Consider the following 18,316-nt stretch of genomic DNA (forward strand, 5'->3'; position numbering starts at 1 on the left):
ATTTATGCAATATTAATTTTTTTTTACTTGTAATGGCGGCGAGCTGCGATTTTTAGCAGGACTGCGACATTGCGGATCGGACCCCTGACATTTGTGACACTTTTGGGGGGACCAGTGACATTACTACAGTAATCAGTGCTAAAAATATGCACTGTTACTGTAATAATGAAGCTGACAGGGAAGGGGTTAACCTAGGGGTGATCAAAGGGTTAATAGTGAGCCTAGGGGAGTGTTTTCTAACTGTATGGGCGATGGACTTGTGAAATGACCACAGAGACCTGTGATCCTATATAGAAGGATCACAGGCGCTCTATGATCATTTCAGAGAGAACAACGGTCAGCTGTGTTTACAACAGCTGACCATCCTCTCTCAGTGAGGAGCGATCACTGCCGGCGGCCCCATGGATCAGCATTCCCGCTGCCTAGTGCCGGCGTGCTCTTCCCCCCTAGCACCGCTCCCGCAAACCAACGTACCCATATGTGGATTCGCGCAGCCAAACCAGCCCGCTGCAGTATAAGTGCGGCGGGCGGTCGACATCAGTTAGTAACATTTTACAGGAAGTAGCTGGAAAAGATCAGCAGTGTTGAGATGTTTGTGATAATGGAGATAGAATTTATGAAAAAAGACCAAATCAATTTTTGTCGTCACAGACAAGACAACCCACGGAACCAATTTCAGCCAACATTCGATCTGTGTAAGGCCAGCATAAGGTCTATGTTCACACTGGCACTATTGGGTTTAGGTCCAGTCCTGCAGGCTGTCAAAGTCTATGGCAGGCTGAAATATGCTGTGGTTGGACAGTGTATCGAGGGGGATGCGTTTGGGTCGCACACATTCAGAGATGAGTGCCCAGAACACGTGTATTGTATTCTAGGCCAGCCTTTTTCAACCAGGGTGCCCTGAGGTTTCTTCAGGGGTGCCTTGGCAAAATGCCTAAAAATTGCCCCAAAAATCCCCGGAAAAAAAAAAAAAGACAAAAATCTTTCCCTTTGTTAGTAAACGCGATAACTTTTGCGCAAACCAATCAAAAATACGCTTTTTGCGATTTTATTTACCAAACATATGTAGCAGAAAACAAATTGGCCGAAAATGTTAAAAAATTTTGATTTTTACATTTTTTTGGGGGGGAATTTCATATAAAAAAATTTAAAAAATATTGTTATTTTTGCAAAATTGACGCTCTTTTTTTGTTTATAGCGCATGATCAAAAAAAAAAAAAAAAAAAAATCGCACAGGTGATCAAATACCACCAAAAGAAAGCTCTGTTTGTGGGGAAAAAAAGGACGTCAAATTTGTTTGGGTACAGCGTCGCACGACCGCGCAATTGTCCGTTAAAAGTCACGCAGTGCCGAATCGCAAAATAGGCCCTGGTCAGGAAGGGGGTAAAATCTTCCCGGGCTTAAGTGGTTAAGCCACATTCCCAGTGTCTGCTCTGCACCTGAATGCACAGAATTGATTTAATTTAATTTCTAAAAGCAGATAAATTCACAGTGAATAATACCATTTAAAATCATTACATGTATTTAGAAATGTCCTATAAACACATATAATCACAGGTTTGTCAATGCCAGTATGAATGAGGCCTAAATGTCATCTGATTAAGGATTTAAAACTCCTTCAATGACGCATAAAGAGAAAGAAATGAAAAAGGCGTTTTATACATTTGCCTGAAATCGTTATGCAAGATCTACTTTAGATGATTCATCACCTTAACAGGTAATCTTAAAATCCCGTCAAGCAAGTTAACTTGTGCAAAAAAACTTTGGGTGTTCATATCATATATGACCTGATGTCTGATTCCAGCACCGCTTGCTGCGCCCAGGTGACAATACGGAGATGAGAAGTTCCTACAAGTATCAGAAGCATATGTAATAAACAGGAGTTTGGACAGCCGCACACCTGAAAGAGTCCCCCCTTTATTCAATCATATAAAAAATAAAAGTAAAAAAAAAATGTAAATAAAAAAAATGAATAAAAAAACACCGCAGCAAGACACTGTGGGGCATGAGAAAAGTCTACGCCTTTCACACGTCATCAGCACTTTATGACGACTCCCATGCACGTAGACTTCTCCCATGCCCATCATGAGTGTATGGCTAGTTTATACATACTGGTGTTACATCGGTACAGCTTGGGCCAATGTAACTATGTATATACCATACCTGGCTGAAGTCCTTGGAAGCTGGAAATGGCTGAAGTATACACGCTACTCAAGTGATCTCCACTGGCTTCCGCATTCATTGCCAAGGCTGCTGCCCTGCTGTATTCTGAACACAGGAGGTCAGATCCTTCACATGGGTGCCATTCTGGACGACATGGAGAGGAGACTGGTGACGTCACAATGAGAAAACATTCTCTGAATGACGCCCAAGCTGAGCAACCAGCCTTCAGTGTTCAGAATGGAGCAGGGCAGCCGCTGGGCATGGCACCCAGAACCAAGTGAAGATCACTGGATTAGCGGGGTCTACTTCCAGGGGCATCAGCCAGGTATGTATGGTATATACAAGCTGGACCAATGTAACTATTTATAAAACATCCATATCTGGAATTCCTATTTAATGTCTATGTGCATTAGAGCCTTATCACTTACAAATTTGGACCAAGCTCTATAGAGAATCCAGAGGTAAATAACCAACCTCCTTGATATCTTTGTGGGCAGATATTACAATAGTTCCAAGGCCAGGAATTGGAAGCTCAATGCCGTTGAGTACAGGAACTACAAACAATGGTTTTTTAGCAGCTGTGGAGAACTTTGTGGATTTCTTGTTTCCCTGAATGGAGAATATGAGAAGCATAAAGAAATGTTGTCCTACCGACTGAAATTGATGTGAAGATCTACACCTTTACTATTTCCTCAAAATAAAGGTTTTCACCGCCCCTCCTAAGCCTGGAGGAGAATTAAAGATTGATTTTAGCTTACAAAGCAAATAAACTAGAACTTCTCAATAGCTCTATCTATTGCATAAACATGCACTCTTGGAATAGCCACACAGGTGTGTTTAAAGAGGCTTACACTGCCATGTTCTACTTAAATGAATATTACTCCTCATCTTTTTTTTTTTTTTGGGGGGGGGGGGGGGGGTGAATATCTTATCTATCCTTGTCTATCTACAGTATCTCACAAAAGTGAGTACACCCCTCACATTTTTGTATGCTGGTCACTGTGCATTGAAAGGAGGCCCGCTGGTCTCTCTGCCTTGAAAGGGGGCCCGCTGGTCTCTCTGCCTTGAAAGGGGGCACGCTGGTCTCTCTGCCTTGAAAGGGGGCACGCTGGTCTCTCTGCCTTGAAAGGGGGCACGCTGGTCTCTCTGCCTTGAAAGGGGGCACGCTGGTCTCTCTGCCTTGAAAGGGGGCACGCTGGTCTCTCTGCCTTGAAAGGGGGCACGCTGGTCTCTCTGCCTTGAAAGGGGGCACGCTGGTCTCTCTGCCTTGAAAGGGGGCACGCTGGTCTCTCTGCCTTGAAAGGGGGCACGCTGGTCTCTCTGCATTGAAAGGGGGCACGCTGGTCTCTCTGCATTGAAAGGGGGCACGCTGGTCTCTCTGCATTGAAAGGGGGCACGCTGGTCTCTCTGCATTGAAAGGGGGCACGCTGGTCTCTCTGCATTGAAAGGGGGCACGCTGGTCCCTCTGCATTGAAAGGGGGAACGCTGGTCTCTCGGCATTGAAAGGGGGCACGCTGGTCTCTCGGCATTGAAAGGGGGCACGCTGGTCTCTCGGCATTGAAAGGGGGAACGCTGGTCTCTCGGCATTGAAAGGGGGCACGCTGGTCTCTCGGCATTGAAAGGGGGCACGCTGGTCCCTCTGCATTGAAAGGGGGAACGCTGGTCTCTCGGCATTGAAAGGGGGCACGCTGGTCTCTCGGCATTGAAAGGGGGCACGCTGGTCCCTCTGCATTGAAAGGGGGAACGCTGGTCTCTCGGCATTGAAAGGGGGCACGCTGGTCTCTCGGCATTGAAAGGGGGCCCGCTGGTCTCTCGGCATTGAAAGGGGGCCCGCTGGTCTCTCTGCCTTGAAAGGGGGCCCGCTGGTCTCTCTGCCTTGAAAGGGGGCCCGCTGGTCTCTCTGCCTTGAAAGGGGGCCCGCTGGTCTCTCTGCCTTGAAAGGGGGCCCGCTGGTCTCTCTGCCTTGAAAGGGGGCCCGCTGGTCTCTCTGCCTTGAAAGGGGGCACGCTGGTCTCTCTGCCTTGAAAGGGGGCACGCTGGTCTCTCTGCCTTGAAAGGGGGCACGCTGGTCTCTCTGCCTTGAAAGGGGGCACGCTGGTCTCTCTGCCTTGAAAGGGGGCACGCTGGTCTCTCTGCCTTGAAAGGGGGCACGCTGGTCTCTCTGCCTTGAAAGGGGGCACGCTGGTCTCTCTGCCTTGAAAGGGGGCACGCTGGTCTCTCTGCCTTGAATGAAAGGGGGCACGCTGGTCTCTCTGCCTTGAAAGGGGGCACGCTGGTCTCTCTGCCTTGAAAGGGGGCACGCTGGTCTCTCTGCCTTGAAAGGGGGCATGCTGGTCTCTCTGCATTGAAAGGGGGCACGCTGGTCTCTCTGCCTTGAAAGGGGGCACGCTGGTCTCTCTGCATTGAAAGGGGGCACGCTGGTCTCTCTGCATTGAAAGGGGGCACGCTGGTCTCTCTGCATTGAAAGGGGGCACGCTGGTCTCTCTGCATTGAAAGGGGGCACGCTGGTCTCTCTGCATTGAAAGGGGGCACGCTGGTCTCTCTGCATTGAAAGGGGGCACGCTGGTCTCTCTGCATTGAAAGGGGGCACGCTGGTCCCTCTGCATTGAAAGGGGGCACGCTGGTCCCTCGGCATTGAAAGGGGGCACGCTGGTCCCTCGGCATTGAAAGGGGGCACGCTGGTCTCTCGGCATTGAAAGGGGGCACGCTGGTCTCTCTGCATTGAAAGGGGGCACGCTGGTCTCTCTGCATTGAAAGGGGGCACGCTGGTCTCTCTGCATTGAAAGGGGGCACGCTGGTCTCTCTGCATTGAAAGGGGGCACGCTGGTCTCTCTGCATTGAAAGGGGGCACGCTGGTCTCTCTGCATTGAAAGGGGGCACGCTGGTCTCTCTGCATTGAAAGGGGGCACGCTGGTCTCTCTGCATTGAAAGGGGGCACGCTGGTCTCTCTGCATTGAAAGGGGGCACGCTGGTCTCTCTGCCTTCAAAGGGGGCACGCTGGTCTCTCTGCCTTCAAAGGGGGCACGCTGGTCTCTCTGCCTTGAAAGGGGGCACGCTGGTCTCTCTGCCTTGAAAGGGGGCACGCTGGTCTCTCTGCCTTGAAAGGGGGCACGCTGGTCTCTCTGCCTTGAAAGGGGGCACGCTGGTCTCTCTGCCTTGAAAGGGGGCACGCTGGTCTCTCTGCCTTGAAAGGGGGCACGCTGGTCTCTCTGCATTGAAAGGGGGCACGCTGGTCTCTCTGCATTGAAAGGGGGCACGCTGGTCTCTCTGCATTGAAAGGGGGCACGCTGGTCTCTCTGCATTGAAAGGGGGCACGCTGGTCTCTCTGCATTGAAAGGGGGCACGCTGGTCTCTCTGCCTTGAAAGGGGGCACGCTGGTCTCTCTGCCTTGAAAGGGGGCACGCTGGTCTCTCTGCCTTGAAAGGGGGCACGCTGGTCTCTCTGCCTTGAAAGGGGGCACGCTGGTCTCTCTGCCTTGAAAGGGGGCACGCTGGTCTCTCTGCCTTGAAAGGGGGCACGCTGGTCTCTCTGCCTTGAAAAGGGGCACGCTGGTCTCTCTGCCTTGAAAAGGGGCACGCTGGTCTCTCTGCCTTGAAAGGGGGCACGCTGGTCTCTCTGCCTTGAAAGGGGGCACGCTGGTCTCTCTGCCTTGAAAGGGGGCACGCTGGTCTCTCTGCCTTGAAAGGGGGCACGCTGGTCTCTCTGCATTTAAAGGGGGCACACTATACCTTAATTACTGAAGGCCCCTTTCACACTTTTGCAACCTCAAAGTCACGCAATTTTTTACAGCGTTTTTTGCCGCAAAGCAATGCCAATTACATTTTTCTGTTTGCGCTAGACCAGGGATTCCCAAACTACGGCCCTGCAGCTGTTGCAGAACTACACATCCCATGAGGCATTGTAAAACTCTGACATTCACATACATGACTAGGCATGATGGGAATTGTAGTTCCTGAACAACTGGAGAGCCATATTTTGGGAATCCCTGGCCTAGGCTATAAGAAGATTGCCAAGACCCTGAATCTGAGCTGCAGCACGGTGGCCAAGACCATACATCAGTTCAACAGGACAGGTTCCATTCAGAACAGGCCTCGCCATGGTAGACCAAAGAGGTTGAGTGCCCGTGCTCAGCATTATATCCAGAGGTTGCAGCCCCAGACCATGAGTCCTGCCAGCACTGGGGAGCTACAGTTCATTGAGGGAACCATGAATGCCAACATGTACTGTGACTTACTGAAGCAGAGAGTAACAAATTTAACACACCTGCTCCCCATTCACACCGGAAACCTTATAACACAAACGAGTCACATGACACCAGGGAGGGAAATTGGCTAATTGGGCCCAAAGTTGGAAATTTTTACTTAGGGGTGTACTCACTTTTGTTGCCAGCGGTTTAGACATTAATGGCTGTGTGTTGAGTTATTTTGAGGGGACAGCAAATTTACACTGTTATACAAGCTGTACACTCACTACTTTACATTGTAGCAAATTGTCATTTCTTCAATGTTGTCACATGAAAAGATATAATAAAAAATTTACAAAAATGTGAGGGGTGTACTCACTTTTGTGAGATACTGTATATCTGGTGAGCACATGAAGAGAGTAACATTCCTTCTCCACCTCCCCCGAACATTCCTGGGATACCAACATCAAGCATTGCAAGATGCTTTGAGCCAATGTAGAACAGACTGCATATGTGCACTGGGACGTCATCAGAGGGTTAGGCCCCAGAAGAGACAGCTGGCTTCAAATGACTTTAGCAAAAATGGAGGCACAGGCCCCGGCGTGTGGTGGCCTTCCACAAATTACAGGAGGACAACACTGGATTATCTGGACATGCGAGTACAGAAAATCAGGCAAGAGGGGAAAAAATAAAATAAAATGTAAACACAGGGGGTTGAAGACCCTCCAAGTCAATACAACATGCAGAGACATTACCAGGCACTGCAAGGCCAACTTCGCTCTGGGGAAACGGCATCTGGACAAAACTATAGCTGGATACACACTATCCAACTTTTGTGGTTAGATTTCCTTCAGATTTACCTTTTCTATGTAGTACAAGGGCCTGCCAGATTGCATACAAATTGAAAGTGTTTAGGTTTGACCTCATATTATATGGTTTTGGTAAGTCTAAAGGAAAAAGTCTTCAGAAAATCTTATAATGTGTATGGCCCATATGCAGCTTGGTTGAATGCAACTTCCAGAGACTGGTCCTCCTCTGGTGTCTGGTGTGTGTGGTCTCCTGGTACTCTACTTCAGTGCGCCAGCATCATCCCTCCCATTAACCACTTAAGCCCCGGAAGATTTTACCCCCTTCCTGACCAGGGGGTATTTTGCGATTCGGCACTGCGTGACTTTGACAATTGCGCGGTCGTGCAACGCTGTACCTAAACACAAACAGAGCTTTCTTTTGGTGGTATTTGATCACCTGTGCAATTTTTTTGATCATGCGCTATAATCAAAAAAAAGAGCGACAATTTTGCAAAAATAACAATATTTTTCACATTTTTTTATATGAAATTCCCCCCCAAAAAAATGTAAAAATCAAAAATGTTTTAAATTTTTGGCCAATTTGTTTTCTGCTACCTATGTTTGGTTAAAAAAAAAAAAAAAAAAAATCACAATAAGCATATTTTGATGGGTTTGCACAAAAGTTATTGCGTTTACTAACTAAGGGAAAGATTTTTGTCATTTTTGTTTTTTAACGAGTAATGGCGGCGATCTGCGATTTTTTATTTTGCGGGACTGCGACATTGCGGCGGACAGATCGGACCCTTGACTGACATTTTTGACACTTTTGGGGGTACCAGTGACATTACTACAGTAATCAGTGCTATACATATGCACTGTTACTGTAAAAATGACACTGGCAGGGAAGGGGTTAACTTTATTAGAGATGCAGTGACTATGTGTGTCCCTAGGGGCGTACTTCTTACTGTGCAGGGATGTGGCTGTGTGTGTAACAGCACAGATCAACGGTCCTACATAGCAGGACCATTAGATCAGTGCTTTTACACAGGGGAGAATGACAGGCGGCTTTGTTTACATTAGCCGCCTGCCTTTCTCCCTTCACAGCGGACGATCGCGAGTGACCAGCGGACGCGCACGGAGGTGTCCGTGAACGAGCCGAGGCGGGAGCGCGCCTCCGGCGGCGCGCGCTCGCCCGCTATTGGCTCCCAGGCTAGTGACGTGTATATATACACGTCACTTTGCCTGGCCGGGGCTCACCGCCGCAGTAAATACTCGTGCAGAGGTCGGCAACCGGTTAAACAACGCTGTCCAACTGATCTTGGGGGAAGGAAACTTGAGTCATTGAGTTGGATCATTTTGGCATAAGATGTCAAAACCAGGAGGTGCCTAGCAGCGCTTTTCCACTGCATGGAACCGTACCGGTTCGGCACGCTTTTGTGCTTTTTCCACTGCGGTACCGCATGGTATAGGGTCGGAACGGTTCGGTACGGTACGGTATAGGTTTGCTTTTCCACTGCATGGAACCGAACGGTAGGGTACGGCTCTGAAAAAACAGTACCTACTCGATTGTGGTTCCAACAGGTACCAAACTGGTACCATATCCCACAGTCCTTTGCATGCAGTCACTACTAGCCACTGTTTGGTCATAGAATCACACCCACCCCGTTGTTATCCCACCCACTTAACTTTAGTACTACTTTAGTGGAAAAGCAAACCTATACCGTACCGTACCGAACCGTTCCGACACTATACCATGCGGTACCAGCAGTGGAAAAGCAAACCGGGCCAAGCAGGGCCGAGTAGAGCCGAGCCGGTACTAGCCGGTACTTGCAGTGGAAAAGTGCCAAAAGAGTACTACCCATCTTTCGGACATAGGGCTCCATCTATGAAAAGGTAAATCCGGCAATTCAATCACGCCATCTTCCCCTAAGATGCCCACTGATATTTTAATTTGAATGTCTATTAGCCACCTGCTTATAATGCCAGCTCACGGGTTAGAAAACCTTTGTTCGACCAATTTTGTCCCTCTGACAAACCTGTAGTAAGAGGTGTGCTTCCCTTCAAAGGCTTAAACACAAGCCACCAGAAGGTTGTTGGCACACACTGGTACCATTGTGCAGGCACATGGCACTGCCTCTTTAGTAACTATATCCAGCTGAAGACCTGCTTAGCTGATTCGTCACCTGAGCATTCCTCTAAAACCACACAATGTAACCACTGCCTAGGAGGCCTTTGTATATCTAACCAGGTGACCGTGTCACGCATTGTAACCACCGCCAAAAAGGCCTTTGTCTTTCTAATCAGGTAACCAAAAGACAGTTTATGTTTCTATAAAAGGCTTTTTACAGTTGCAAAACACGTACTGTGCCTGCCCCCAGCCATGTAGCATTCATTCCCTTTGGAATTAAATGCAGTTGACATTCCCTTTGATCAGAGTTGCAAAGCTTGTATGCCTTCCTATGGCATTCCTATGGCTTTTACAAGGGTTTATTTTTCTAAACAAAGCTGTAATGGTTATCCCTGTAAAAGGCATTGTTTGATGTGCCTAGCAATGTGTCACTCACAATGACACCAGCGCCAGTCACAAACACAACCAGCAGGGAAGCCAGGCGTGGTGACAATACCCCTTATTCACAGGTGACGTCACCCCGATCTGCCACAATAAATACAAGAACATAATTCTTTTCAGCTGATCCACCAAGATTCCTTTCCCCCCCCCCCCCACCCCCCCTACTGTTGTCACAATATGCTGTGTCACATTAAAGCTGTCAGCCGGATTTCCATAAATAGCGGAAAGGCATGCAAAATAGAGCGATTATTTTAAAAACCCATTCTGTGCTGTCAGTGAAAGTGCTTGTCAAACCCACATGTCTGTGTAATGAAGGCTGGCCTGAGAGGCAAGGTGGGGCGTGCAACAAACGCTGATTATTCCAGCTACGTGCAAAGAACCCGCAACGCTGCAATGAAATAAGCAAACGGGTACAATCATGAATCAAATACATTTACAAGAGAATAATCAGGCTCAGTGCGGCGGCTGCAGATTAACTGCATTGAGACCTTTATATTCTGTATACAGATAGCAAAGTAAGCAGCCCTGTACACCAGTATATTCCATTATAAACCTATGAAGGGAAAATGCAACATTGTAAAGATATGATTTTTAGTCTATTTAGGACAGTACTGCCAGGGAGTGCAATCTATTCCTTTATACTAATGCTGCGTAGATTGATGTTCATAGAATACAAGAACTCACTGACATTCCTATACAGAGATTGTATTATACAATTTGTTAGTTATAAAAATCTGTGTTATTTCCAGGGACAAAAGCTTAAAATCCAGGGACCGGCCAGAAATTAGGAACTGCTGATATGCGACCTGCAGATATGCGTAATCTGCGTCTGTTCAGTGTCAACTGCATTTCAACCCAGTGACCAACTGACAGGGCTTGCTGAGATTTTAGTTAACATTTAAATGGATAGCCAAGCGGCTTAGGATCACTAAGAAAAAAAAAAAAAATACTGGCTGCCATCAGAATAATAAAATTGAATTTAAAAAATAAATAAAAATACATTAAAATTGAAAAGTAAATATACCAATAAAAGTAAACGGAAATGTAATAATATATAAAAACAAAAATGTACATTAAAAATGAGAAGAATAAAAAATGAAAAAGAATTTTAAAAAAAATGCAATGTTAGCGTTATCGGTCATATAAAAAAAATCATAAACCGCAATCTGTAGGACAAAGAATCCAACACACTGAAAATAATCCCACTGCCACTGCTCAGGCCTAACCCACGGCTGTCATTTATATGTAGTATGATCATTTAATCATGTTTACCGACTGTTAGTGTTTTCTGTTGTCAGTCCATTGATAACCAGAAAGCTTACACAGCCTGTGATGTAAATGTATTCCTTAATGTGTGTAAGTAAATAATGCACTGGCAGCCTGGCACGTAGCAACTAGTGACATAAAGGATGCACAAGCCATTTTAGATTAAGATTTTAAGAAACTTCAAGGTACAGATCACTGGAGTGCCCCCTGTATACAGTGCTGAGCCCTGGGGTGGCCCCTCTATACCGTGCTGAGCCCTGGGGTGGCCCCTCTATACCGTGCTGAGCCCTGGGGTGGCCCCCTCTATACCGTGCTGAGCCCTGGGGCGGCCCCTCTATACCGTGCTGAGCCCTGGGGCGGCCCCTCTATACCGTGCTGAGCCCTGGGGCGGCCCCTCTATACCGTGCTGAGCCCTGGGGTGGCCCCCTCTATACCGTGCTGAGCCCTGGGGTGGCCCCTCTATACCGTGCTGAGCCCTGGGGTGGCTCCTCTATACCGTGCTGAGCTCTGGGGTGGCTCCTCTATACCGTGCTGAGCCCTGGGGTGGCCCCTCTATACCGTGCTGAGCCCTGGGGTGGCCCCTCTATACCGTGCTGAGCCCTGGGGTGGCTCCTCTATACCGTCCTGAGCCCTGGGGTGGCTCCTCTATACCGTGCTGAGCCCTGGGGTGGCTCCTCTATACCGTGCTGAGCCCTGGGGTGGCCCCTCTATACCGTGCTGAGCCCTGGGGTGGCCCCTCTATACCGTGCCAAGCCGAGCCCTGGAGTACCCCTCTATACCGTGCTGAGCCCTGGGGTGGCCCCTCTATACCGTGCTGAGCCCTGGGGTGGCTCCTCTATACCGTGCTGAGCCCTGGGGTGGCTCCTCTATACCGTGCTGAGCCCTGGGGTGGCTCCTCTATACCGTGCTGAGCCCTGGGGTGGCCCCTCTATACCGTGCCAAGCCGAGCCCTGGAGTACCCCTCTATACCGTGCTGAGCCCTGGGGTGGCCCCTCTATACCGTGCTGAGCCCTGGGGTGGCCCCTCTATACCGTGCTGAGCCCTGGGGTGGCTCCTCTATACCGTGCTGAGCCCTGGGGTGGCTCCTCTATACCGTGCTGAGCCCTGGGGTGGCTCCTCTATACCGTGCTGAGCCCTGGGGTGGCCCCTCTATACCGTGCTGAGCCCTGGGGTGGCCCCTCTATACCGTGCCAAGCCGAGCCCTGGAGTACCCCTCTATACCGTGCTGAGCCGCACGGCTCAGCAAGGATAGCAATGCTGGTATATAGTGTGCAGCTGGTCTATGACCAGTGATTACAAGACTGCTCGCTATTGTCTCCAGTTGATCTGTGGTCAGTAGTAACTGAACTAAGCAGTCATTACAGGACCCCCACCCGTCCATTATCTCCAGAGATCACAGGACCCCCATCAATTCTCTCCACTGATCACACATGGTCTATTAGTATTGATTAGAAGGCCCTTCATCTACTGTCTCCAGTGGATCTATTGGCAGCAGTCAACCCCCCCCCCCCCACCACCACCACCACATTATCCAGTGATATATGGACAGCTGATATATAGGCTGTTGACCAGCCCATCCGTGGCCCCCAGTGATCTATGGGAAGTGACCAGCCCATCCGTGGTCCCCAGTGATCTATGGGCAGTAACCAGCCCATCCGTGGTCCCCAGTGATCTATGGGCAGTAACCAGCCCATCCGTGGTCCCCAGTGATCTATGGGCAGTAACCAGCCCATCCGTGGTCCCCAGTGATCTATGGGCAGTGACCAGCCCATCCGTGGTCCCCAGTGATCTATGGGCAGTGACCAGCCCATCCGTGGTCCTCAGTGATCTATGGGCAGTGACCAGCCCATCCGTGGTTCCCAGTGATCTATGGGCAGTGACCAGCCCATCCGTGGTCCCCAGTGATCTATGGGCAGTGACCAGCCCATCCGTGGTCCCCAGTGATCTATGGGCAGTGACCAGCCCATCCGTGGTCCCCAGTGATCTATGGGCAGTGACCAGCCCATCCGTGGTCCCCAGTGATCTATGGGCAGTGACCAGCCCATCCGTGGTCCCCAGTGATCTATGGGCAGTGACCAGCCCATCCGTGGTCCCCATTGATCTATGGGCAGTGACCCACCCATCTTTGGTCCCCAGTGATCAGCCCATTTGTGGTCCCCAGTGATACATGGACAGCGATTAGCCCATACGTGGTCCCCAGGAATCTATGGGCAGTGATCACCCCTGGTCTAAGAGCAGTGATGGCCTCGTCCACTGTTTTCAGTGGTCCATGGCAATGATCCTCCATGGTTTCCAGTGATCACACCTGATCTATGGGCAAAGATTACCCCTCCCTCTCCAGTGATCCATTGGCAATGATCCTCTATTGTTTCCAATTACTTGTGGTCAATGATCAGCCTATACACACTCTCCAGTGATCTGTGGGGAATGTCCCTCCATTGTTCCCCGTGATCCTCTATAGTCTCCAGGGATCACATCTGATGCATAGGCAGAGATCTTCTATGGTCTCCAGTGATCTAGAGGCAGTAATCACACCTGGTCTATGGGCAGTGACACTCCAGGGATCTATGGGCAGTAATCACACCTGGTCTATGGGCAGTGATCCTCCATTGTCTCCAGGAATCTATGAGCATTAATCACACCTGGTCTATGGGTATAGATCACACCTCCATTGTGTCCAGCAATCCACAAATACTGCTCAGTGGTCAGTCCTTAACTATGGTCAATGATCGGCCTATCCATGGTCAATGATCACATCTGGTCTATGGTCAGTGATCCTCCATTATTTCCAATTATCCATGGGCAGTGGGCACACCTGGTCTATGGGCACACCTGGTCTATGGGCAGTGGGCACACCTAAGGGCAGTGGGCACACCTGGTCTATGAGCAGTGGGCACACCTGGTATATGGGCACACCTGGTCTATGGGCAGTGGGCACACCTAAGGGCAGTGGGCACACCTGGTCTATGAGCAGTGGGCACACCTGGTATATGGGCACACCTGGTTTATGGGCAGTGGGCACACCTGGTCTATGGGCAGTGGGCACACCTAAAGGCAGTGGGCACACTTGGTCTATGAGCAGTGGGCACACCTGGTATATGGGCACACCTGGTCTATGGTGAGTGATCCTCCATTGTCTCTCTTACCTGCGGCTCCAGCATCCAGTCCTCTGCCCCCGGTGTGGCCCCCTCCTCCCCCCGGTAGATGAATGCGGAGTAGAGGGGGATCCGGTGCTCGGTGCTGTAGAGGGTGGCGAAGTGCTGCTCCCCCCGGTACCTCTGGCAGATGCGGATCTGTCCCGGGTGGGTGAAGCCCTGCGGCGGGCTCTCCCGGTAGAAGAAGCGGTTGCACTCCGCGAAGCCATCCTCCCCGTCCTGCAGCACCCGGCCGTACAGCACACAGGGCAGAGCCGCCAGCAACAACACCAGCGCCGCCACCGTCATCATCATCATCGTCCTCCCCGGAGTCCGCACCGCACCGCACACTACCTGCCGGCCGAGGAGGAGGAGAGGAATGCGGGAGGAGAAAAGACAAGAGAGCCGCTCCCCTCCTACAATACACAGCTCCGCAGTGTGACCGAGACTGACTGCAGAGCGCACAGCCTGCCGGGAGATCCCTCCCTTCTACTGACACCATTCACCCATCCCTCCCTTCTACTGACACCATTCACCCATCCCTCCCTTCTACTGACACCATTCACCCATCCCTCCCTTCTACTGACACCATTCACCCATCCCTCCCTTCTACCGACACCATTCACCCATCCCTCCCTTCTACTGACACCATTCACCCATCCCTCCCTTCTACTGACACCATTCACCCATCCCTCCCATCTACTGACACCATTCACCCATCCCTCCCATCTACTGACACCATTCACCCATCCCTCCCTTCTACTGACACCATTCACCCATTCCTCCCTTCTACTGACACCATTCACCCATCCCTCCCATCTACTGACACCATTCACCCATCCCTCCCTTCTACTGACACCATTCACCCATTCCTCCCTTCTACTGACACCATTCACCCATCCCTCCCATCTACTGACACCATTCACCCATCCCTCCCATCTACTTACACCATTCACCCATCCCTCCCATCTACTGACACCATTCACCCATCCATCCCTCCCTTCTACTGACACCATTCACCCATCCCTCCCTTCTACTGACACCATTCACCCATCCCTCCCTTCTACTGACACCATTCACCCATCCCTCCCTTCTACTGACACCATTCACCCATCCCTCCCTTCTACTGACACCATTCACCCATCCCTCCCTTCTACTGACACCATTCACCCATCCCTCCCTTCTACTGACACCATTCACCCATCCCTCCCTTCTACTGACACCATTCACCCATCCCTCCCTTCTACTGACACCATTCACCCATCCCTCCCATCTACTGACACCATTCACCCATCCCTCCCTTCTACTGACACCATTCACCCATCCCTCCCATCTACTGACACCATTCACCCATCCCTCCCATCTACTGACACCATTCACCCATCCCTCCCTTCTACTGACACCATTCACCCATTCCTCCCTTCTACTGACACCATTCACCCATCCCTCCCATCTACTGACACCATTCACCCATCCCTCCCTTCTACTGACACCATTCACCCATTCCTCCCTTCTACTGACACCATTCACCCATCCCTCCCATCTACTGACACCATTCACCCATCCCTCCCATCTACTGACACCATTCACCCATCCCTCCCATCTACTTACACCATTCACCCATCCCTCCCATCTACTGACACCATTCACCCATCCATCCCTCCCTTCTACTGACACCATTCACCCATCCCTCCCTTCTACTGACACCATTCACCCATCCCTCCCTTCTACTGACACCATTCACCCATCCCTCCCTTCTACTGACACCATTCACCCATCCCTCCCATCTACTGACACCATTCACCCATCCCTCCCATCTACTGACACCATTCACCCATCCCTCCCTTCTACTGACACCATTCACCCATCCCTCCCATCTACTGACACCATTCACCCATCCCTCCCTTCTACTGACACCATTCACCCATCCCTCCCTTCTACTGACACCATTCACCCATCCCTCCCTTCTACTGACACCATTCACCCATCCCTCCCATCTACTGACACCATTCACCCATCCCTCCCTTCTACTGACACCATTCACCCATCCCTCCCTTCTACTGACACCATTCACCCATCCCTCCCTTCTACTGACACCATTCACCCATCCCTCCCATCTACTGACACCATTCACCCATCCCTCCCATCTACTGACACCATTCACCCATCCCTCCCTTCTACTGACACCATTCACCCATCCCTCCCTTCTACTGACACCATTCACCCATCCCTCCCATCTACTGACACCATTCACCCATCCCTCCCATCTACTGACACCATTCACCCATCCCTCCCTTCTACTGACACCATTCACCCATCCCTCCCTTCTACTGACACCATTCACCCATCCCTCCCATCTACTTACACCATTCACCCATCCCTCCCATCTGCTGACACCATTCACCCATCCCTCCCTTCTACTGACACCATTCACCCATCCCTCCCTTCTACTGACACCATTCACCCATCCCTCCGTTCTACTGACACCATTCACCCATCCCTTCCTTCTGACACCATTCACCCATCCCTCCCTTCTACTGACACCATTCACCCATCCCTCCCTTCTACTGACACCATTCACCCATCCATCCCTTCTACCGACACCATTCACCCATCCCTCCCTTCTACCGCCACCATTCACCCATCCCTCCCATCTACTGACACCATTCACCCATCCCTCCCATCTACTTACACCATTCACCCATCCCTCCCATCTACTGACACCATTCACCCATCCATCCCTCCCTTCTACTGACACCATTCACCCATCCCTCCCTTCTACTGACACCATTCACCCATCCCTCCCTTCTACTGACACCATTCACCCATCCCTCCCATCTACTGACACCATTCACCCATCCCTCCCATCTACTGACACCATTCACCCATCCCTCCCATCTACTGACACCATTCACCCATCCCTCCCTTCTACTGACACCATTCACCCATCCCTCCCTTCTACTGACACAATTCACCCATCCCTCCCTTCTACTGACACCATTCACCCATCCCTCCCTTCTACTGACACCATTCACCCATCCCTCCCTTCTACTGACACCATTCACCCATCCCTCCCTTCTACTGACACCATTCACCCATCCCTCCCATCTACTGACACCATTCACCCATCCCTCCCTTCTACTGACACTATTCACCCATCCCTCCCTTCTACTGACACCATTCACCCACCCCTCCCTTCTACTGACACCATTCACCCATCCCTCCCATCTACTGACACCATTCACCCATCCCTCCCATCTACTGACACCATTCACCCATCCCTCCCATCTACTGACACCATTCACCCATCCCTCCCTTCTACTGACACCATTCACCCATCCCTCCCTTCTACTGACACCATTCACCCATCCCTCCCTTCTACTGACACCATTCACCCATCCCTCCCATCTACTGACACCATTCACCCATCCCTCCCATCTACTGACACCATTCACCCATCCCTCCCTTCTACTGACACCATTCACCCATCCCTCCCTTCTACTGACACCATTCACCCATCCCTCCCATCTACTGACACCATTCACCCATCCCTCCCATTTACTGACACCATTCACCCATCCCTCCCTTCTACTGACACCATTCACCCATCCCTCCCTTCTACTGACACCATTCACCCATCCCTCCCTTCTACTGACACCATTCACCCATCCCTTCCTTCTGACACCATTCACCCATCCCTCCCTTCTACTGACACCATTCACCCATCCCTCCCTTCTACTGACACCATTCACCCATCCCTCCCTTCTACTGACACCATTCACCCATCCCTCCCTTCTACTGACACCATTCACCCATCCCTCCCATCTACTGACACCATTCACCCATCCCTCCCTTCTACTGACACCATTCACCCATCCCTCCCTTCTACTGACACCATTCACCCATCCCTCCCTTCTACTGACACCATTCACCCATCCCTTCCTTCTGACACCATTCACCCATCCCTCCCTTCTACTGACACCATTCACCCATCCCTCCCTTCTACTGACACCATTCACCCATTCCTCCCTTCTACTGACACCATTCACCCATCCCTCCCTTCTACTGACACCATTCACCCATCCCTCCCATCTACTGACACCATTCACCCATCCCTCCCATCTACTGACACCATTCACCCATCCCTCCCTTCTACTGACACCATTCACCCATCCCTTCCTTCTACTGACACCATTCACCCATCCCTCCCATC

At 50.6% G+C, this 18,316-nt stretch overlaps 1 protein-coding gene across 1 annotated transcript in view; it reads right to left on the reverse strand.

Annotated features, from left to right (window-relative positions):
- The window catches only part of ENDOD1 (endonuclease domain containing 1), a 39,984-nt gene extending 25,402 nt beyond the window's left edge, over nt 1-14,582 (reverse strand). The window contains exon 1 of the mRNA XM_082245637.1: nt 14,116-14,582. Coding sequence (XP_082101763.1) covers nt 14,116-14,421 — 306 coding nt within the window. The 5' untranslated portion in view covers nt 14,422-14,582. The remainder of the gene's footprint in view (nt 1-14,115) is intronic.
- Between the last annotated feature and the right edge of the window lie 3,734 nt (nt 14,583-18,316).

The sequence above is a fragment of the Pelophylax lessonae genome (assembly GCF_965119305.1).
Source record: "Pelophylax lessonae genome assembly, chromosome: 2".
In the NCBI taxonomy this organism is placed as follows: domain Eukaryota; kingdom Metazoa; phylum Chordata; class Amphibia; order Anura; family Ranidae; genus Pelophylax; species Pelophylax lessonae.